The sequence below is a fragment of the Podarcis pityusensis genome (assembly GCF_964106645.2).
Source record: "Podarcis pityusensis genome assembly, chromosome: 5".
Classification (NCBI taxonomy): domain Eukaryota; kingdom Metazoa; phylum Chordata; class Lepidosauria; order Squamata; family Lacertidae; genus Podarcis; species Podarcis pityusensis.
This window is the reverse complement of record NC_138032.1, coordinates 8856844-8880440: the sequence shown is the minus strand read 5'-3', so window position 1 is coordinate 8880440 and position 23597 is coordinate 8856844. Positions and strand designations below refer to the sequence as shown.

Sequence of the window (23597 nt, the reverse complement as noted above, 5' to 3'; positions counted from 1 at the left end):
GCACCAGGTTGAAGAAGGCCAGCACAGCGAATTTCCAAGTTTGCAGAAGTTGAGATCATAAGAGAAGCCTAGTGGGTCAGGCCAAAGGTCCATCTAAGTGCAGCTCTCAGTTCTCAACGGGGGCCAACTAAGATGCATATGAGAACCCCAGAACTTGCTGCCGGGAATAGGCAACAATAGGATGAGGACTCTTAATGAAACTGGCAGATCTGCACAGCTTAATGGAAAGTGATGGTGTCATGTGGCCAAGAACCAGACCCCCAAATCTCTATGGGTTCATATCTCACTGAGCTCATTGCATGGCTGTAGGAAAGCTGCTCTTTCTCTCAGCATTAGCCTGCAATGAGGCAATGATCATACCAACTTCTTGTAAACATTTGTTATAAGGTTTATGGAAATAAGGTTTGAGCAGTAGTGCTTTGAACCGGGCCAATCCCAGGGCACTAACCATGTTTTGAGGGCTCAGTGAATCTCTGTTTTTACTGCTTAGACAGGAAAGGGGAGTTCGATTTCCAGTGTATTAGAGATCATTCACAGCCAATAAGGAACATTCACATTATTCTGCCAGTGCCTGACAACTCCACCAAAACTCACAACACTGCATCTGTATAGACTGTATTCTGTTAGGCACTTAGCATAATAATGCCATTCATGATGTTGACCACAGAAAATGCAGCCACTGTCTTATATTATTTTGATTGACGTATTTTATATATTGTACTTTTATTGTATATTTATTTTGGCAAATACATATTAATGCTGTTCAACCCTTTGGGAACCTCTGGGCTAAAAAGTAGTATATAAACAAACTATACTGTAATAGCTAATTCAGCTATTCCTGGAGGCAGGAATGATAGGGGCTTTGTTCTTTTTATTGATTTTGAGAGGAATCTCCAGTGAGGCCACTTATACTATAAAAGCATCCCTGGGTAAGAGGAAACCTTGGTGATCAGGGTTTCAATCTCCCATCCTAACTTTGACATATGTTACAACTTCCCTATACAGAGGGAGCCAAAAAAGAAAGAGAAGGTCTTTCCCTCACTTCTATTTTTAAAATAAACATTCAAGGTTGTAAGAAGCTAGTGGCTTCCCCAAGAGACAGCGATGGAATTCACATCTGCAGCATTTCCTGAGTCAGTTAATCTCCCCCTGGCTCTTTCTACTTTCATCTTTGCTCCAGACGCTTTTCATTAAGCGATTTTCTTTCCTTTTTGCACACCACCAACATTGTGGGATGCCATGATGGATCCAACAGGCAGCCAGATATTTGGACATGGGATATGAGTCGCTTCGGGTTTTATTATGCTTAGAAGGACTGGACGGACTCCAGCTGCATTTCCCTTCAAAACGAAGCTGCTATGTCAGCTTCCGGGAGCTGATTGGTGCAGCTGAACTGCACAAATCTGTGGATATGGACTTGAGCACACAGGCGCGGTGTTTGTGGCGTGCTAAAGGAGTTGTGACATTGCTTCCACATGCATCGTAAATGTAGCTGAAGGGCAAACTGGGTGCGCAGAAGATGGCCTCAGCATATCGGTGCATGGATCCATTCTATCTAGACTCACGCTCCATCAACAAGGTTGCTGCAGGTTATGCCAGCTCCTCCTTTACAATCCTTTCCCCAGCAGGCAAATACTTCTTTGTTCCAACATGTATTTGGCCACTAACTGGCTGTTCTGGCAGGGTTTCCTGAGGGTGGGTGCTATACTTTTCCTCCCCTTATGATTTTAAATGGCTTGATTGATTCTGCCTTTCTCCCGAGTGTAGGGACCCAAGACGGCTCGTAGCATAAATTAAAATGGACAGAGCCAAAATACATACAACAAATATAAATTTGTAATGTGTACTTTGGCTCTGTCCATTTTAATTTATGCTGCGAGCCGCCTTGGGTCCTATACTCGGGAGAAAGGCGGAATCAATCAGTTATAAATGCCAGCAGGCATGTCTTTCAAGCCTTGGACAGAAGGCTCACTTAACATCCCATTCTGTGCCATACCTAATGTCTATTGTTATTATTAACATTATTAAAAGCAATTTTTATTGGTTTTAAGAAAATGCAAAGATTTGGGATAATCGTACAATGTAGCTTACAAATCTTAATCTGGCATTTTGTTTAAAAAATGTGCAGTACAAAAATAAGCAATAAACAAAGGAGTGGTCAGGATTGGAGTGGGGGAAAGGGACTGTTCGGCGCATATTTAAACATTACTTAACAAACAGAAAATGGAAAGTCATGTTTTGAGTTTACACATTGGTATAGAGAGACAGCGTGTAGGGAGAGGGAGGATCATCATATGTATTTCATCAAACCAACCACAGACTTCTGAATGCTGGGTGTGGGTTCAAATGGTGCGAGTTATCCTTTACATACTCAATAAAACCATACCATCTTCCAAAGAATTGGTTTCTTTTGTTTGGTTCTCTTGCAACTCTTAATTCACAGGTAACTTTTTCCAACAGGGCTCTTTCCCACCCTTTGTCGTGCCATGCTAAGAGGGTAGCCCTGGCTAAATCTTTCCAGTGCCTTACCTAATGTGGCTGGCCGGATGCTTTTGGGTGACGCTCGCTTTGGTGACGACTCGGGATGTGGGGCAACGGGCTGCACTGGGCGGGTCTGCTTGGCTGCCAGCTTCTTCAGGCTCACTTGCCTCTTGTCAAACATTTCTTGCACATCTTCCAGCTTTTGTAGAACTCTTTGGGCATTGCTCTGGTGGAAGAAGACAGGTACAGAGTATTGTTATGGGTTTGGGGGAGGGTGTGTGTGTGTGTGTGTCAATCTGGATGACACCCTGAACCCCTTCCAGGCCTGCTTTGAAACTGTAAGACAAAAGCAACCAAACCAGTTCCTTTGTGAAACTGATGGCTTTGGCTGGCCAGTTAAGTACTACTATTTACCATATGCACAGACGTCGGCTCTGTTGCTATAGACACAAATGGATGAGCCTTTTCTCACCTCTTCTAGGACGCAGAACAATATGCCAAGGGGAATTGGGCATGTGGGAGTTGTGTGTGAGAGATGGATAGTTATTGCTCTGCTCTTTGCTAGACTTGCAGCTCCCCTGGAAAGCAAGGGGGGGAAGAAGGATCTGTTGAGGTGTTTAGACTGTGAACCCCTCCATCCTATGCTCAGGTTGCACAGGTTTGTAAATAATCCTAAAGACTCCACAGTCTACATTGACCTTCACTCCAAGAAAACCAAACCTGGATAAACACTGGAACCCCTGCAGTCCCTCGCTATTCCGACTTTCTTGCACCAGAGAGCTTTAACCCACTTTAATGGGGGAAACCTAAATTTCCGGAATGTGCTTGAATCCCTCTTGCAAAATACTGGCAGGCCGGAGCCAGCCTATGACTCTGAATGCCAGAATCACAAGGGGGGAAAGTGCTGTTGCCCTCACGTCCAGCTTGCGGGCTTCCCAGAGGCATCTAGCTGGCCACTCTGGGGAACAGAATACTGGCCTAAGCAGGAAGGCCTTTGGTCTGAACCAGCAGCCAGGCTCTTCCAGTGCCCTTACCTTGATCTCTGGCGTCAGAATCGTATCAAACTGATTGTAGAACTCCTTTGCTGTCAACAGCTGGTGGTCCTTGGCAGTTTCCAGGAATCTCTCGATGTCACAAAGTGCCGTTTCAGCTCCCTCTTGCGACTGACACTTGTCTACAGCTTGGGAAGCTAAGAGGTAGATCCCAGCTTCACACCATTGGCTTGCCTTGAAAGGAGGAAAAAGTGTGCTGTTAAAAACGTCTAATGTTAAGGAGTCTTCAGTCTTTCTAGTCTGGGCAAAGAGCAGCCCAGTGAAAAAAGTGGAGAGAGCTCTTGTACCTTTAATAAGTGCATACCTTCAATGCAACTACTAAATGTGCAGGAGCTTTGTCCTCTTTGGCTACCCCACATGAGCAGCAGGGAGGCAATCCAACACCATTGCTGTGTTGCAGATTCCACACATTATTCCTCAGAAGGACCTACATGTTGGGCCAACTCACTGGTTCTACACAGTGGCTGCATACACACCATACATTTAAAGCACTGCTCCCCAAAGACTCATGGGAACTGTAGTTTACTCAGAGCTACAATTCCCAGCACCCTTAACAAATTACAATTCCCTGGATTCTTTTTTGGGGGGAAGGGAGTGCTTTAAATGTACGGTGTGTACACAACCAGTGACTCTTGGTATAAAAAATTAAAATCAAGAGTACATGCAGGGCTTTTTTTTCAGCTGGAACTCACCAGAACTCAGTTCTGGCACCACTCAGATGGGCGCCAAGAGAGCGAACAAGAGGAGCGAACAAGAGAGGCGTTCAAGGTGAGTTCCGCCCCCTCTTTTTCTAGAAAAAGAGCACTGAGAAGAAGTATCCCATAATAATGGTGGAGGGGGGTGGGTAGGCATGGAAACAAAATGCTTGGTGGGCCTGAGGTTTCATTGAGAAGTGCAATGGGTATGATAGGCGATGGGCACTGTGGCGATCACACAGGGTCCCCAGACGTTTAACGGTCTATTGATCCCTGTGCCACCACTGTGCTCGCTTCCCCGCTGCCACCAACCAGTTACTCTCTGGTAAAACACTGAGTCCAGGCAGTTGTTAAAAGTGAACAAAAAAACCCCCAAGTTTATTTTACAAACATTAACAAGTTTATGGTTTCTCCGATAATATTCCTGTCAGTACTTTTTCTTTACCGGCCTATACCTTCCTAATACCTTCTGACTGATTATCTCAACTGTTTGACTGACTGCTCTTAACAAATTCTCACTCTCTCACACCAGACTAGCCCAACCCACAGCCTTATCTGTCTTCTCCACCCTAACTATAACTCCCCCCCCCAAAAAAACCCCCTCTGTGCTTAAACCTTATACACAGTTAACTGCCCCCAGGTTCCCATTGGTTAATCATTTTACAATTAGTTAACCCTTTCCCTATGAACCCAGTATGATGTCACACACCTAGGAGGGCAAACGCCACAGGCACCAATCCTTTCCCCCACTCAAAGTACACCTGCATAATATGACGCCTGCACTTCATATTTCAAAAACTCCCAGCCAGAATGCTAAAGTACAGAGAAGCCTTCAACAGGAAGCCACTGATTTCACAAAGAAATGGTTCTATCCCAGGAAAGTCATGAAACATGCTGGTTTCCCATAGTGGGTTTGTGTTTCCTGTTTGTGTGGCTGCCTCTTTGGTGTGCATCACTTGCCTGTTTCATGCTGCCGTCAGGTTAATCTGTTCATCTTCAGTTAAATACTATGAAAAATCAACATTCCCTGCCCTTGTGTCTGCTAGTTCCACACTTCTTACCTTATCTAATTGTTTGTGCAATTCCAGCGACTTCCCTAAAATATCGTATTTTTTCTTGGTCTCGTTGGCAAAATCATCGCAGATGCGCCTGAGTTCAACACACTTTGGTCTAATGGAGTCAATTGCATAATGGTTGTTTTGGATCAGCTGGTCTCCATGGAGCGCTAAGGACTGGGCTTTTTCCAACGGCTCCTGTGAAAAGAAAAATGTAACATGAAAAGCATTTTTAAAGGTTTAAGATATTATGATATAAGGTTCAGGTGAAGCGGACACAAAGGCAGTAGTCCAAATGGGAGATAACCACTCTGGCGAGACAGTCTGCAGACAGGTAGGGTCTTAGCCTGCGTACCAGATGGAGCTGGTAGACAGCTGCCCTGGACACAGAATTGACCTGCACCTCCATGGACAGCTGTGAGTCCAAAATGACTCCCAGGCTGCGCACCTGGTTCTTCAGGGACACAGCTACCCTATTCAGGACCAGGGTGTCCTCCACACCTGCCCAACTCCTGTCCCCCAAAGACAGGACTGTTAGCCGCCATCCATCCTCCAACCGCCTCCAGGCGAGCAACTCTCAATGATAACAACAGAAGAAGGGCCAGGGGCACATCTAGTCTTGCATCCTGTTCTCAGTGTGGCCAACTAGATGTTTGCGGGAAACCCTCAAGCAGGACTCATGCACAAGAGCACTCTCGTCGCTTCCTGTGGCTTCCAGCAGCTGGTATTCAGAAGCATTGCTGCTTCCAGCTGTGGAGGCAGAGCCAAGCCATCATGACTCGCAGCCATCAACAGTCCTCTCCTCCATGAATGATGAAGAAGGCCTCTTTGTCCGTGCTCCCCCTGCTGGCGTATGGGCTCTTGGCAGATGCCCAACTTTTCCAGCTCTTGATGTGGGTCCTGTAACTAAGTATTATAGCCGCATTTCCTCGCCACCAGCCTTTGATGCCCTGTCTCTTCCTCTCACACCTCCCCTCTGTAGTTTCTGACTGTAAGTGCTTTGTGCCAGGGGCCTATCCTTTTTTTTCTTTTTCGCTTGAGAAACTCTGCAATGTGCCCCGTACTTTTACAACGCTAAAGTAAACAAACAGTTTCTGATATCCGTGATACGCTCTTATAAGGTCTGTAGCTTGCTTTGCTTTTATAAGGTCTATAAAACAAAATGAAAGGAGGCAAACCTGTCCTCTCTCTTCTAATTGCTTCCGCTCCTTCAGAATGTTCTCCACGCGGGAGACACTGTCTCCAATATCTGTGAGACCTGCCTGCACTTCTATCAGGTTGTCCAGGGCCAGTTTGACCTATAGAAGAATATTTGCAAAAAAACAACACAGATGGAACAAATTAACAAGCTTCCTGGCTGTTACCTGGTCATAATCAAGGCCATTTAGAAATGGCCATAGGAATAGGACAATTCTGCTAATCGTTTACTATGTATTTGCCTGTTCCTTCAATTTCCATACCGCAAATCGCACAAATCTATCTATGTAATGTAGAAAATAAACATTTTAAAGCAATACAAAACGTTTCTACCCCACATTTTAGGATGGATGTATATAGGATCATCATATGGTATGTGCAATCATCATCTGAGACCCTTCTTTATGAGGTCTGGGGAGTGGCAACTGTGGGGCCTTTTCTGTGGTGGCTCCCCATTTGTGGAATGCTTTCCCCAGGGAGGCTCACCTGGCGCCTTCATTACATATCATTAGGTGCCAGGCAAAAACATTCCTTTATAAACAGGCCTTTGGCTGATTAAACAATCTAAGACCTTTTAAACTGGAGGGGGGTATTACTGTTTTGTTTGTTATTATGTTATGTATTTTTGTGTTTTTATACTGTAAATCACGCTGTGATCCTCAGATGAAAGGTGGTATATAAATTTAATAACTAAAAATAAAATAAAATAAAGTATATATCCTTGGAAGGTGGCTTTCCTGTACAATAACCATATGGTCTCGCAAAGAACTATGTTATGGGCTCAGTTAGCAAATAAAAAATGAAAGAACACAATTGTGATAAAACAGAATTCCAAATTATTAAAATAGCATCTGGGTATGCTAAAACAGCACCATTAAACATAACATCAAAATATTAACAGCTAGGCAGGTATTTGAGAAAACAGAGCTCTACATTTATTTTTATTTATTTCACAAAATTTATATACCACTTGATTTTAGAAAACCTCAAAGCAGTTTACAAATTTCTCCAAATGCAGAGTAAATCCAGGCTTGCTACTGAGACAGCTGACTGCGGCAGAGATAAACAATCTGGGTCACTGCCTATGCATTATGCCTCCACAATGTAATGTGAATTGTTTGACATATGTCCCATGGGGTCATGGGTTCAAGCCCCATGTTGGGCAAAAGATTCCTGCATTGCAGGGGGTTGGACTAGATGACTCTTGTGGTCCCTTCCAGCTCTATAATCCCATGATTCCATGTGTCTTTGTCTGTGAATTTCATACAAGGCACATATTAACTGGAACCAAGACTCGCCACACAACAGTATGCTAAACCTGACTGGTGAACCCACTGCTTGGGCCAACAGCAAATGTTTAGGAAAAATTTCTTTCAGCTCAAGGGACTCTGAATATACCTTCCTTTCCAAAGAGCTGTCCAAACTCAGTTATGAACATTATGTATAGCACTTGTAAGGAGGCTGCATTTTTATACCTTATTGTGGTATTAATTAATGCTTATCACCCTCAACAGATATTTCACTAGGAGGGGGGAAAGGGGCGAGGGAGAGCCATTCTAAAAACTGTGCGGGATAAATCAAAAATACCTCTCTGAAATCCTGCTCAAAGTGTCGGAGCTGCAAGCACTGTTCAAGTTTTAGGTGGTGTTTGGACCAGAACTGATCAAAGGCTCTCTCTGTTTCGTCCAGCTGAGCTAGCAACCTGTTGAGGCAATTAGAGAACGGCATTTGATTTGGGTAGGCAAATGCTTCCCTCGAATTCAGAGCAATGAGATCAAGCAGAACCAGATGAGGGAGCAGCAGTAGCTCAGAGGTTGGACATCTGCTTTGCATGCAGAAGTTTCCAGGTTCAATCTTCAGCAATATGCAAGTTTAGATAGGAGAGACCCTTGTCTGAAACCGTGGAGAGACACTGTCAGGCAGTGTGGACATGACAGAACTAGAGGGCCAACTACAAACTGCTTGCCTTTCTCTTGCTGGTTTCCCACAGGCATCTGGTTGGCCACTGTGAGGACAGGATGCTATAGGTAGGACACTGGCAGGCTCTTCTTATGTTCTCTAAGAAACAACACATGCAGACTTGTCGACAGTGCAAATTGAAACTGAAGACAAATTCACTCTGTCTCAAGGAGACCATCTTGGCTGTGAAATTCTGGAAGACCTGCTCCCTGCCTTGCAGGCCTTTCCCCACCTGGCCTGGGAGGATGAGGCCCTGACTGTCTGGCCCTGACTGACTCCAGCTATGAAAGCTGAGGTTAATGAAGATGCCAGAGACCATCTTGGCTGTGAGTCCTTGAAGGCTTGCTCCCTGCTTTGCAGGCCTTTTTCACCTGGCCTAGGAAGCCAGAGCCCGGACTGACTCCAGCTACAAAAGCTGAGGCTGCTGAACGGACTCGTGGGCTGGGGGGTTGTTTAGGAGGGGGTTGTTGCTGTTATTGATATTAATTGTTTGTACCTTTATTTTATCATCTTATGATTTATGTGGAAAGGGTTCAGTTTGGCTGTGTACGTTTTGATGCTTTTATTGTTTATGACTACTTCTGTTACATTTGTAATTTTCTGTATGGTTGCAAGCCGCCTTGAGCACGGTTTCATCTTTGGAAGGCGGCATGCAAATATAATGATCAATCAATTGGTTAATCAGAAAGCTGGCTAGAAGCTGAGCTCTTCTCCGACCTTTCCACGGTTGCCACGTTTTCAAGCTCGTCTGGGCTCAGTTTGCTGGTGGCACTGCGAGTGACAGGCTCTCTGATGCAAGTCAGCAGCGTGGCCCCTTGTTTCACCGCAAGTTTCAGCTCATCCTGTTGAGAGAGGCGGGGGAGAGAAGAAATGTCCTCATTTCATCAGAATATCCCATAATATCACCAGGAGCTGCTACAGCTAGACCTAAGGCCTACCAGATCTGTACACTGCTGCCCTTTCTAATAAGTCACTGAGAACACAGGTCAAAATGTTCCTTAAAGGTAAAAGTAAAGGGACCCCTGACCATTAGGTCCAGTCATGACCGACTCTGGGGTTGCAGCGCTCATCTCACTGTATTGGCCGAGGGAGCCAGCGTACAGCTTCCTGTACGCTGTCCAGTCATGTGGCCAGCATGACTAAGCCGCTTCTGGTGAACCAGAGCAGTGCACGGAAACGCTGTCCAGTCATGTGGCCAGCATGACTAAGCCGCTTCTGGTGAACCAGAGCAGTGCACGGAAACACTGTCCAGTCATGTGGCCAGCACGACTAAGCCGCTTCTGGTGAACCAGAGCAGTGCACGGAAACACTGTCCAGTCATGTGGCCAGCACGACTAAGCCGCTTCTGGTGAACCAGAGCAGTGCACAGAAACGCTGTCCAGTCATGTGGCCAGCACGACTAAGCCGCTTCTGGTGAACCAGAGCAGTGCACGGAAACGGTGTTTACCTTCCCGCCGGAGCGGTACCTATTTATCTACTTGCATTTTAACGTGCTTTCGAACTGCTAGGTTGGCAGGAGCACGGACCGAGCAACAGGAGCTCACCCCGTCACGGGGATTCAAACCGCCAACCTTCTGATCGGCAAGTCCTAGGCTCTGTGGTTTAACCCACAGCACCACCTGCGTCCCTCAAAAATGTTCCTTAGGAGTTACTTATTAAGATCCACCCACCTACCCAAACCAGCTATTGGCTCTCCCTGACCTGGAAAGTGCCCTCATTGGCCCCATCTCCCCAAAGGTAGCATTTGACTGGCTTGGCTCACTGCAACCCTCCTCACTTTGGGGAAAGGGATTTGAATTAGAATGGCAGTAGGTGGCTGCAGCCAAGGGGGGTTCGCTTCCTGGTGCATCACAGCTTGTTCCCACCGCTGTCACCATTTCTCTGGCATCAGTTGGGTCCCCTGGGCTGGGCCATAGTCCAGCCACTAATGGTGGCACTGGCATTAATACTTCGTTCTGAGTCTTGACAGCCTAATTATTCCCAACTTAAAAGAAAACATCACTGACTGTAACACTATATTAATAGCCATAAGCCGACTATATGATCAAGGGGCCCATGTGAGATGCCTGAGGCAGGCAAATCTACCATCTCACACTGGTGTAAGTGTTTTGAGTAAACTTGCAAGAGCATTTAAGTCAAAGAATAATATGCATTTTGGCCACAATCCAACTCTTGCCCTGTCCTGCCAGCAGGACTTTATGTGGTGCCGGGTGATGGGAGTTGTAGTTGTAGGGCACCAGGTTGGCAAACAATGGTGTAGCATAATGCAAGGACTATACATCCATTCTCCCTTCCGTGCTTTACAGGATAGTACATGGGAAAAAGTTGTTTTTAGATCGAAGTGTTGGCACTGACTAATTGCATTATTTTTAACAATGCTAAAAAGAGCAACAGTGAGTGGGTGCAATAATTATCCGGAAACACTTTAAGAAGCTTCTGCGAGGCCATCCAAAAAAGCAAAAGATTACTGGAGAACTGAATGTTGAATTACATACCAGATACAAAAGGTCCCAGGTTCAATCTGGGAGGAGTGTTTTAATTGTAATTGCTTTTAGAATGTTTTACTTCTTTTATACTGATTTTTTTTGCTTGTTTTTGTTTTTAAATTGTGCATCAGTTTGGCCCCCTCGGCTTCTTGGGGAGGAAGCACGGGATAGAAATTCAATAAAGAAAGACTTGAATATTTGGAAATGTGCTTTTTCCTGTAAGACCAATTGCAGTCGTTAACAGTCGTCAACAGGCTTACCACACCTATCAGCCAATCACCCAATCCCACCACCCTTCTGAGTAATACCCCTCCCCACCCTCTCACTATATATAAAGGTCTGGTGACTTCTGTTTCAGTGTATCTGAAGAAGTGTGCATGCACACGAAAGCTCATACCAAGAACAAACTTAGTTGGTCTCTAAGGAAGAAATTTTTTTATTTCTTTATTTTGTTTCGACTACGTCAGACCAACACGGCTATCTACCTGTAACTGGAAATGTGCTGTTTTGAGAGGAATTTTATTTTGTGAGAAAATGCTTTATTTAAATATGAACTTCCATGTGTGTGTTTTTAAATTTGCAGATTAATGTGGTGATGAGACAGAACGGACTTAGGAATGAGCACACACAAAAGTGATGCAGCTGATTCACCCATCTCTATCTCCAGCCTTTGGACCTGACCTCCATCCCAGAAATCTAAGGATGAACTGGAGGGGTGTGCAGAGATGGCAGGCCTTATGTGCTGAACGCCCCCTTTCTCCCGGCATTGGAACTCTGCGCATGCTCACCTTCAGCTTGTTGTGCTGGTCTGTGTGCGAAGACAGGAGCTCCTCCGTACACTGCACATCGTTGGGAAGTTCCGTCTCCGCCAAGTCCGTTCCAAAAGTCTGCAACATTTGCGCTATTGTTTTCACAGTCATGGCGAAATTCTCAATGGCCTGGAAGGATTTTTAATAATAATAATAATAATTAATAATTATTTTTATTTATACCCCGCCCTCCCCAGCCAAGGCTGGGCTCAGGGCGGCTAACAAGCAATAATAAAAACAAGTTGAATGAATACAACTTAAAAACAAGATTAAAATACAACAATTAAAATACTGAAACATTAAAATGTGAAAATGCAGCCTCATCACAGGAGGAGAAAGGAAAAAGGAAAAAGAAAGAGGGGGAGGGAATCAAATTGGCTCCAAGCCAAAGGCCAGGCGGAACAACTCTGTCTTACAGGCCCTGCGGAAAGAAATCAGATCCTGCAGGGCCCTGGTCTCATGAGGAAGAGCATTCCACCAGGCCGGAGCCAGTGTTGAAAAGGCCCTGGCTCTGGTTGAAGCTAATCTAACTTCCTTAGGGCCCGGGACCACTAGGGTGTTGCTATTTATGGACCTTGAGGCTCTCCATGGGGCATACCGGGAGAGGCGGTCCCGTAGGTACGAGGGTCCTAGGCCGCGAATTTTGCAGGTGGAAAGACTTTGGAAAATGCACAGACCTGAGTACCAAGCCCAAGCCTGGAATACAGAATACTGCACTAAGGGAATAATCACATCCCCTACTCTAACCTGCTTTGGCCTCTGGCCAAATCGACCACTTGCCTGTGGCCCCCAGAAGGGATGCAACCCTCAGGCTGAAAAGTTCCGTCACCCTTGCAGAATGCTGCTTATTTACTCCTTTCCGATCTCTTCAAACCTCCAGCTAAAAGACCAAGCAGGCACAATAATAGATGGCTGGGATTGTTGCTTATACGCTTGTCCTGTTTGCGTACAAAGTGAGGGGCAGGAGGGTCTAATCTTAACATCAAAAGGGATGTGTAGGTGCGGGGAGCCAAATCTCCCCTTGCCTCCCTGCGCTCTGTCACTTCAAATTCCTTGAAAGTTGGTATCCATCTTTCTCCAGAGAATGCCTCTGGAGTTGAAGTCAAATTGCTGCAGAATCACAGCGCCTGCTGTGGCTGCAGAGACCAGTAACTCGTAACTGCTGCGTCCCACATTGTTTTTGCTGCATTAGCAGCACCAAAGTGACTTCCCTGGGGCGCAAGCCTGGGCAGTGTGTCTTTGGTTGCCCAGACAGCAATACCCCACCCTGCCTCTCTGATGTGGCCCAAAGGAAAGGAAAGCAATACATTTGGCACCAGCTTGGCTGCAGGAGTTGCCAGAAGGAGGCGTACAAGATCCTATCTGACCATCTTAAAGGTAAAAGGTAAAGGTACCCCTGCCCGTACGGGCCAGTCTTGACAGACTCTAGGGTTGTGCGCTCATCTCACTCTAGGGGCCGGGAGCCAGCGCTGTCCACAGACACTTCCGGGTCACGTGGCCAGCGTGATGAAGCTACTCTGGCGAGCCAGAGCCGCACACGGAAACGCCGTTTACCTTCCCGCTAGTAAGCGGTCCCTATTTATCTACTTGCACCTGAGGGTGCTTTCGAACTGCTAGGTTGGCAGGCGCTGGGACCGAGCAACGGGAGCGCACCCCGCCACGGGGATTCGAACCGCCGACCATACGATCGGCAAGTCCTAGGCGCTGAGGTTTTACCCACAGCGCCACCCGTGTCCTATCTGACCACCTTAGAGATTCCTTAAATGAACTGACTCCTGTGACAGAAGTGAGACAGTGTTGGAGAAAACTGCCTGAAGCGGCAGAGCGCAGGAAAGGAAGGTAGGAGAGGTTCAGTTCCCCGCATCCATGCACCCTTTTCGTGTTAAAATTAGACCCCAGTATCCCCTGCTTTAAAGGTGAATGCAGCAGATAGCAAACCAAGGGAACTGCTCCTATCATGCCTAATTTAGCCCTGAAATTTATTTTGTGCACACTGCAAGATTGATCAGGGTAAAGACAGAATTAAAAAGGTACTTTCAGAAGAATATGAAAATAAACATGATTACTTAAATAAAGTGCTCAGATGTTATTTTTAGAGGTCACGAATCTTTGATCAAATTCAGCTGCCATGACAAAGGACAGAACAAAATACTCTATCAAAGATATATGCATCTTGACATCTCCTTTTCTCTTGATGCAATGGGAAGGTTGCCCTAGATTAAGGCATATTGCCTTGATACCCTACTAGAGTCAGGTGACAAATAAATAAAGGAATCACCTTGCTAAATTCAATTGAATTCAATTCAACTGAACAGACCCTTGAACTGGGGTATTGTTTAGAGGGCTTGTTGCTGTTTTTTGTATCTTTATTTTTAGTTCTTATTATGATTTAATGTGGAAATCGTTGACTTGATTGTGCACTTTCTGATGTGTTTTATTGATTGTTTATGACAATTTTTGTTATGTTTGTAGTTATGTAATTTTTTCACGTTGTAAGCCACCTTGAGCATAGTTTTAACTATGGTAAGGTGAAATACAAATAAAATGATGATGTATGTATGTATGTATGTATGTATATCTTGCCTAAATTTAATAAAGTTGCATTTAAAGAGCTAAAATCATTTCCAGTTGTAGGATATTTTTGATGAAATGTGACATTTAAGAGTTATCGAGCAGTTTTAAATATCTTCCAAACAAATTTAAAGTGTGTATGGAAATTGTATTTTTGGTATAAGTTATTTCTAACAATAACATAATAATCATCTGCAGATGACTTTTTGAAAATGTTGGCTATGGCCCCAATTAAAAAGACATATGTTTCTTAGAGAAGGAAAGCAAAAACTGGATTTTATTTTATTTTAGACAAATTGTCTGACTTTTGTCAGCCCAATAAAGATGACCCAAGCTTTTTACTATTTGTTTCATAACCTGCTACAACTCACTTACCTACCACTTTCTTTAATAAAAATGAGGAGTGTGGGGACCCGGAACAAGTCCTTACCATTTACAAAACTATTTGCTTATTTACATTTTTAGCCATCAGAGATGGAGGAACCAAACAGGTGTAACTTACAGTCCGATGATGTATCCACTGACTGTGTCCATATTCCAAGGTTCCCCCTAGCTCCCGGGTAAGCTGACTTTTGTCGATGTAACCATGTAGGTCGGAAACCGAATTTAACATGATGATCTGCACCAACGAAACAAAGACCATTAGCAGCACCGTGCATTAACCCCCGTTTTGTGGCATCCCTTTATTTTCTGTCAATTTAGCATTATGTTATTAAACTTCGTGGGCAGATCTTTGAAGCTCTGATACACATGCAAAACTCCTTAATTCAACTGATGGAGCATCTGAATATACACAGGGTAAGCAGCTGCCTGGGTGATTTTCTATTGACCACACGCCTGACATCCCCCATGTCATGTTGCTCATCCTCTTCATTTTTCCTCCTCCACCTTTACTCCTACTTCTTCTTTTGCTATCTGACCATGCCTTGCAACAATGGCCAAATCTGGCAAACGTTAAAATACCGTATTTTTTGCACCATAACACTCACTTTTTTCCTCCTAGAAAGTAAGGGGAAATGTCTGTGCGTGTTATGGAGGGAATGCCTATGGGTGGCGGGGGGGATCTGCTGCAGTCGTGAGCAGAGGATCCATGGTTCCCTTCCTTCCCTCCTCCGTGGCTCGCTTTGAAACAGCAAAGCGGGAGAAGAGCCGCTGAGTGGGGAGGAGAGAGGGACAGAGAGCCTGCTTCTTTAAAGGAGCAAAGCGGGAGAAGAGAGGAGTCGCTTACACGAGTGTAAGCAGCTCCTGTCTGGTTGGTTCTTTTAAAGCAAGCATGCTCTCTGTCCCTCTCTCCACCCCACTCAGCTCGCTACATAGCAGCAAAGTTTTTCAGCTCGCTAAGCCAGGGATGAACGGGGAGGAGGAAGAAAAGCAGAGCCTGCTTGCTTTAAAGGAGCAAAATGGGAGAGGAGAGGAGCCTTCTCCCCTTATACCCCTCTCCTGCATTATTAGCAGCATCCTTCTCCACCCACCCCACGCGTGCTCCTTGTTCCTTGAGTGCTTTTCCTTCCCTCCCCACTTAAAAAGTGGTTACAAAGCTCGGATCCACATGGATCCTCAGGAATTTTGCACTGGGTCACCCCAAATTCACCACCAGATCACATGTCTGTGGCCACAGCATGAACCACAAAAATCATACATCCACTGTTTCGTTTAGAATATTTTTTTCTTGTTTTCCTCTAAAAACTACGTGCGTGTTATGGTCGGGTGCGTGTTATAGAGCGAAAAATACGGTATTTGGTCCAGAATCAAACCTGAGCAAGCATATCGATGTGACGTTAACATATGAGAGTGCTGGAGGTGAAATAGTTAAACAAGTTACCCAATCAGAACCCAGGGGGGTGGAGTCAGAGGGACTATAAAACCAGCTCTGGGAGGGGAGAAGAGGAGTTCGTTGGGAGTTGGGTGGTTGGTTGGAGTGGGAGTGAATTGGGATAGAGTTTGGGGGTAGGTTGAGTTAGTGTAGCGAAATAAGCTGAGTCAGGAATAGTTAGGGGCTAGGAAGACAAGTAAATATCTGAGAGGTGGTTTAGTGAGTGAGAGCAGGTAGCGGAGGTTATAGGTCTGGATAGGCACCCCATGACTGTAATTGACCGATACCGTTTATGAAGACACACGCTTGTTAAACTACAATAGATAAACAGAAGTTTATATTCCAATTTAACCCTGACTGGACTCAGTATTGTACCAGGTAGGGCCTGGGTGGTGGCAGCGAGAAATAAAGTGGTGGCACAGGGATCAATAGACGGTGAAACGTCCGGGGACCCTGTGTGATCGCCACAATCGCAAATGAATGAATTGCATTCTTTGCATAATTTACCTGGAGTGAAGGAAAACTCTGTGTTTATCACATTTCTCACCCCTGTTCTAAGTTACTCAGAGAGGCATCCATGGAAGCTACTTCACTTTGCTATCACAACAACATGTGAGTTGGTTAGGTTGAAAAATAGGAGGAAAAACTAGACATGACAGAGGAGATAACAGCACCTCCTACAATCCAGAATTATACTGCCTCATTCTGTCACTTCATTCTGCACCTGGGTTCTTTGCAGCCCTCTCCTCAGTGCAGCTGAGGAACAAACAACCAAACCCTTTGCTTCGTGATCAAAGCAAAACCGTCGCAGGAGCCTGTCTCTGTTCCCTGGATGATGTCGCTCTCGAAGCTGCAACTTCCGGGGGGAAGAGGAGGAGAGAAAGGGATCCTGCTGACAGTTAAGAAAGAGAAGATGTGGAACACAGCAAGGAAGAGAAGTGCTTACCGGTACCTTCATTTTAAAGTCATCGCGATACAGTTTGATGCCAATGTCAGCGATTGCCCTTTGGATGAAACGGGACGGCCGCAGGACGAAGACCAACTGCAGGTTCCCTGGAAATGCGCCCTGGAAGAGGCATGGAAGTGTGAGGCGGTGAAGAGGATAGAAACTGCCGAGGAGGACATGAATTGGGGACAAGATCCATCTGAAGCCACTGTGCTATGGAAGGTCTGTGAGCTCTCTGGGGCATCTCTTTATAGAATCCCTTTTGGAAACCCAGGCAAAATCACAACCCCGTATGAAATTATTTTATTCATTGAATTCTGGGAGGAGGAGCCCTAGCGTTATGCAGTTCTCAGCATGATCAACCCCCAGGCCAACTTTCGCTCTCCAGACCACCCCTCAAGGAGTTGCTTCCTATACTGGGGTGTGTGTGCAAGAGTCAAAAAGATGGAGTAGCACAGAGAAGAAAATTGCCATGCAGTCTTGCAATGCTGTAAGCTCAGTGGCAGAGCATCTACAGGCTGAGACCCTACCTGCCAGCAGACTGTCTCGCCAGAGTGGTGCATGCTCTAGTAATCTCCCACTTGGACTACTGCAATGCGCTCTATGTGGGGCTACCTTTGAAGGTGACCTGGAAACTACAACTAATCCAGAATGCGGCAGCTAGACTGGTGACTGGGAGTGGCGCTGAGACCACATTGAAAGACCTACGTTTCAGAGCACAATTCAAAGTGTTGGTGCTGACCTTGAAAGCCCTAAACGGCCTTGGTCCAGTATATCTGAAGGAGCGTCTCCACCCCCATCGTCCTGCCTGGACACTGAGGTCCAGTGCCGAGGGCCTTCTGGCAGTTCCCTTGCTGTAAGAAGCCAAGTTACAGGGAACCAGGCACAGGGCCTTCTCGGTAGTGTCACCCACCCTGTGGAACACCCTCCCACTAGATGTCAAAGAGAAAAACAACTACCAGACTTTTAGAAGACATCTGAAGGCAGCCCTGTTTAGGGAAGCTTTTAATGTTTGAAGTACTATTGTATTTTAATATTTTGTTGGAAGCCGCCCAGAGTGGCTGGGGAAACCCAGCCAGATGGGCAGGGTATAAATAATGAATTATTATTATTATTATTATTATTATTATTATTATTATTTGCATGAAGAATGTCCCAGGTTCAATCCTCAGTGACTCTCCAAGTAGGAAAGCAGTGGTGTAGCATGGTTTGCTGGCACCCGGGAGGCAGAACGTGGAAGTTGAATGGAGCCTGCCACGTTAGCCCAGCTCTTGCCACCGATGCTGCTGTAGTGATGCCATCCCTGAGCCACTTTGCAAGGCTGATCCCAGCCTTGCGAAGCAGCACAGGGCTGGCAGGGTGGCGTGAGCAGTCCCCCCTCCCCCTGGAAAATGCCCCAAGCGCCACCGTGCTGGTAGCCTCCCCCGCATGCTATGCCCCTGTAGGAAAGACTCTCTGCCTGAAACCTAGGAGAGCCACTGCCAGTTAGTGTGTAGACAATACTAAACTAGAAGTAACAATGGTACTTCCTATTTTTGTTCTGGCTCCATCCACCGCTGGCCCCATAGGAAAAACTAAACTTCCCCACTCCCAATTTAATTATTGGTTTATATATGTCTTAATTACAGCATTGTTTCATGTACTAATTAATTTAAATATTCATATCTCACTTTTTTGCCCTGTCTTTAATTATGTATACAAATATATTTATGTGCTGCTATTCATTTTAAAAAAATCAGAGCTATTTGTATCAATAGTACACAGAACCATAAGCGTTATGCATAGAACCATCTTTCCAAATGGCGTTCTGGATGCACATTTTTAGCTGAATTTTAAGAGGGCTCTTGCCTGCCCATCCACTGCATTTGTACCAAATCAGATGTCCAGAAGAGGACAGCTTGTATCAGAATATAAAATCCAGAAAACCATCCAGAAAAACTGTCAAAGCAGATTTGTCGATGGTGAGACCAAAGATATAAGGTGCTGAGGAACCACCATGGCTCCCTACCCCTTATCCCATCCATGTCAGTGATTGAGGCTGCTTCCACACTCACTGGGCATTTCCTTTAGAGTAGACACATTTGGCTCCCTCGTTTTTAATAGGACATCTCCCTCTCATGTTTCCTCTGTTCAGCTTCCACTTGGTTTGCTTTTCTGTAGCTCAGATGGAACCCCATGGAATGGAATAGCTGTACCATTTCCCCAGGTATAGATGGCCACCAGAATGCTATTCTGGCTGGTTAGAGGGTCCCAGCCACTTTCCAGATTGTGTTATAGCTCTCAAAGACTGCTTCTCCTCATATGAACTGACCCAGAGCTTGTGACCATCATCTGAGGCCCTTCTTTGTGCGCCCCCTCCATGGGAGGCCTGAAGGATGGAAACAGAAGAATGGACCTTTTCAGTAGTGGCCCCTCATTTGTGGAATGCTCTTCCCAGGGAGGCTCGCCTGGCACCCTCTAGTTTTACACACCAGGGAAAAGCTTCCTTTTTCTGTGTTCTTTTGGTCCTTAGTTTGAAGGTTTTTAAAAAAGCATTTGCAGCCTCTTTTGGTGGCACGGGATCTGCTAGAACCCTCTTTTATTTGCATAGATGTGCTTGCTTGTTTTTTACATTTTTATTTATTGCATTTATTGTAATAGGCTTTAGTATTTCTGCTGTGTTATGTAAGTCAATTTGAGCGACATTTATGAGTAAAGCAATTAAGAAATTTGAATAGCTGCAAATATAAATAATGATAGTCCAATATACGGAGGTTGCCATATTGGCTCACCCTGCTTTAGAAGACCATCTAAAAAGTACTTCTGTAGCTTCATCATATTCTGTCTAAACCGTTTCCCTACGAGTCACAGGTATGGTTGCCAACTGTATTTCTGCCTCTGCTCTTGTACCATTCATGCTTGAAGTCTGGTTTGCACATGCAGCAGAATGAGTTCCACGGACAATGCAACATGGGAGCCCAACATTATGCCTACCCATGGCTCTCTTTGCTTTTACTTTAATAAAGCTGTACAAGGAGAATGGGACAACAGAGGACAAGATGGTTGGGCAGTATTCTCGAAGCTACCAATGTGAGTTTGACCAAAGTGCGGGAGGCAGTGGAAGACAGGAGGGCTCGGCGTGCTCTGGTCCAGGGGGTCACGAAGAGTCGGACATGACTAAACGACTAAACAACAACAAAAAAGCTGCAGCGAGCTCCAAATTTGTATTGAGCCAGAACCTAAGACAGAACCTATCCCCACAGGACACATACAGGATAGTTCAATAGCTGTGCTATCATAATTATTAAGGCCTTAAATGATAATTTTAGGTTATATGTTAGTGACTAAGTTTTAATTTATATATTTTTAAACTGTTGCTATATCTGTATTGTCCCTGTTATACCTAATTGCAAATTGAAATGTATCCCTATAGTGTTTTATGACTTCCTTGATATTGTATGTGGGCTGGAACTGGTCTGTGACCAAAATAATAAAATTCAATTTGATAGTTCAATTGGCTAGAGCTTGGTTATTGCTTGGGGCTGATAATGCCAAGGCTGCAGCTTCAATCCTCCTAAGTGACAGCTGCATATTCCTCAGGGTCCCTTTCCATTCCCATTCTATGACATTTTCCCTATTGAAATTGCCCTTCCCAATCTGCTTTTTCCATCTGCGATTCTCGATTAGGAAAATGACGTGAGGAGGGGCAAGAACTCCACATGTCTCCTCTGTCACACCTCATTTATTAGTACTTTTGTTATGCTGCAGTTGTGTATTCCTTCCATATTGTGAGCCCCCTTGAGCACGGTTTGAACTGTTGAAAGGCGGCACACTAATAGAATTGTGTATGTATACGTGCAGCTAGCTCAGGCATCCCCAAACTCGGCCCTCCAGATGTTTCGGGACTACAATTCCCATCATCCCTGACCACTGGTCCTGTTAGCTAGGGATGGTGGGAGTTGTAGTCCCAAAACATCTGGAGGGCAGAGTTTGGGGATGCCTGAGCTAGACCTCCTGTGACCCTCCTGTGTTCTGCAAAGCCTGATTATTGCTGTTCTGCTCTGGGAGCCTTTTTTCAGCTGAAAAGCAAGGTTCGAAACCCTTCAAATAAGCTCATAAACCAGTGTGTTTAGCTCCGTTCTCTAGGTACTGGTGCAAGTGTGAGGGAAGGTGGGGGAGAGAGAGCAGAAGGGGAGAGAGAGAGAGAGAGAGAGAGAGAGAGAGAGAGAGAGAGAGAGAGAGAGAGAGATGCTTGCATAAGCCCCTGCTCCACCGCCATCTCAAATCACCTAAGCTAGGGCTTGACCTAGGAGGCTCCCTCACCTGACCCCCTGGACCACTACACTTAATGAGATTAGGACTGTAAAGCAGCTTGCATGCAGCAGAAAGCTATAGAAATAGCCATGCCCTTTTCTCTTCCCAGGGCTGGAACGATTTCGTTCTCATTCAGCAGGAAAACAGGGCAAGATGTGCCTGTCCTGCTTTGGCACCCTCCGCTGCTTCTCAGCATGCAAGGTTGGCAGAAATCTGTAGGGCAGCGAAGGGGATGCAGCCGCACGAGCAACCAAGGGAGCGCAGCCTAGGTAAACAGCAAACAACTGGGTAGCAGTTGCAATCTGCGGGAGGCAAAACAGCAATGAAAATAAAGGATTCCAGGCACTTACTGCTATTCGTGTGAGGGACGCCTTTACTGCGCTCCATTTGTCCCGCCGTCTGTCTATGATGATGATGAACCCGATGCTGGCAGCCTCCAGACTGCAAAATATCCAGAGCAGGTATATGGGGTTACACAGGGCCAGCCCCGTTCCAAGCAATGGTATTGCAGCAAAAGCTCCGTGGCACGCTCTGAGCTCATGATTAACAAGCAGGCTAGGTAGGCAGCAGCAGCGTGAGCAAACCAGACCGGGAGCTGTGTTTGCAGGAAGAGGCAAGCGACTTCCCCTCCTCCTTCCTTCCTTCTTTCCTTTCCCCCCTTTCCCCTCTTCCGCCCCAGCATCAGGTTAGCCGCTTGCACAATACATGAATATTTCATCCGATTGCTTGGGCTGCTTTTCTGCAGATTTCCCAACCAGCAGCGCTGTGAACCATTCGCCATCACCTACACGCTTCGGGCTGGTGGGGAGGAAAAAGCCTGGAAATGTTTCATATAAACCTCACCCCCAGCTTCTCCCCTCTCTGGGGGGAGAGGTGTGAAGCCATGCCCCCCCCCCCGATGCAGCTGCCATGCCTGCGAAGCTGCCAGCTACCTATGAAGGGGCGGTATAACATTTGAAAAAGATGTACACACGTGAAATCTGCCACATGTAGGACCAAACTGAGGGTGTTCTTTCTCTGTAAGACAGATTGCACTACTCACAGGCCTACATACACTGGATTTTGTGCCCCGATCAAATATTGTGCTCACATGCTAAAATCCGTCAGAACAAGGGGCACCCCAGTGAGCAAGGCAGAAAGCTGTGCCATTGCTCGGTGGCCCCAGGCGAGGGCAATCTTTAATTGCGGGGAAAACCCACCTACTTGGAGTTAATTTAGCAACTGGAGGCATTTCCCTTGAACTAAAGACGATCCCCAACAGAAACACTGGAGAAGATTGGTACATCTGGATGATAAAGGCACCAGCTGGTTTGGAAGCATAATTCTACCCATCTCTCTGGTTTTGGTCCTCGCCCTACATCTCCTTCCCTAGCCATGCACATTAGGACATCCCCCCTCCCATTTGGGGCTATGCCTCTTCTTTAAAGTATATATAGCCATCTGATCAATGTCACTGTTGTGCGTGCTTCAAAGCCACAGTGCAGTGAATGTCACAATATCCTGTGGGCCTACTGGGTTCTTTTTGATGTTTATACTGCAAACCACCCTAAAACGGTTGGATGGTGCCTTGTATGCCCCCTTCCGGCAACTCCTGCAGCTAAACTGGTGCCAAACATATCGCTCTGCTTTCCTTTGGACCACATCAGTGAGGCCAAGATGGGGGTCTTGTTGTCTGGGCAGGCTAGGACTACCAATGGCTTGTGCCCCGGGAAGTCATTTAGAGTAGAGAAGCAAAGGGGAGGGAAAGAGATGCCTAACAAAATTCCCTGCTCTCATGTTTCTCTTCTTCAGACCCCAGCAGCTTTCCCCCACCATAGTGCTCAAAACAAAATCGAATGTGTGAGCATTTAACCCTGCAGCAGAAATATATATATATATATTGATGGGATTATTTGGAGCAAGAAAAGCTATGGGCAGGGAAATAATTCCTCCACCCCTCACTCGCCTGCTTCTTGACTCTTAGGCAGTGGCGTAGCATTGTTTGCTGGTGCCCAGGGCACGCTAGGCAGGTCACAGAGGGTGAATAGAGCCTGCCTTGCCAGCCCAGTCCTTGCCGCCGCTGCCACCGAAGCGATACCCCACCCCACTGGAGCCAAGCAGGGCCATGCTGCGCCACCTGTCAGGCAAATCCCCCCAACGCCTGCAGAGAGAACTACCCTTTGCCTCCCTCTGTCCAAACCGGGCATTCAATTGGATCCAAACATAGATAAAACCCTGCTCGTTGATGATCTCAGGAACCA

General features: G+C 45.9%; 1 protein-coding gene across 11 annotated transcripts in view; it reads right to left on the bottom strand.

The window, feature by feature from the left end:
- The window catches only part of MCF2L2 (MCF.2 cell line derived transforming sequence-like 2), a 212803-nt gene that overhangs the window by 135909 nt on the left and 53297 nt on the right, over nucleotides 1-23597 (bottom strand). For 10 of the 11 annotated variants that reach the window (XM_081007785.1, XM_081007794.1, XM_081007795.1 and 7 more), the window contains exons 4-13: nucleotides 21708-21798; nucleotides 17065-17184; nucleotides 14808-14924; nucleotides 11714-11863; nucleotides 9157-9281; nucleotides 8068-8182; nucleotides 6462-6581; nucleotides 5290-5481; nucleotides 3516-3707; nucleotides 2530-2707 (exon numbers count right to left, since the gene is read on the bottom strand). In XM_081007785.1, coding sequence (XP_080863911.1) covers nucleotides 2530-2707; nucleotides 3516-3707; nucleotides 5290-5481; nucleotides 6462-6581; nucleotides 8068-8182; nucleotides 9157-9281; nucleotides 11714-11863; nucleotides 14808-14924; nucleotides 17065-17184; nucleotides 21708-21798 — 1400 coding nt within the window. The remainder of the gene's footprint in view (nucleotides 1-2529; nucleotides 2708-3515; nucleotides 3708-5289; nucleotides 5482-6461; nucleotides 6582-8067; nucleotides 8183-9156; nucleotides 9282-11713; nucleotides 11864-14807; nucleotides 14925-17064; nucleotides 17185-21707; nucleotides 21799-23597) is intronic. The other variant, XM_081007788.1, reaches the window with a different exon arrangement.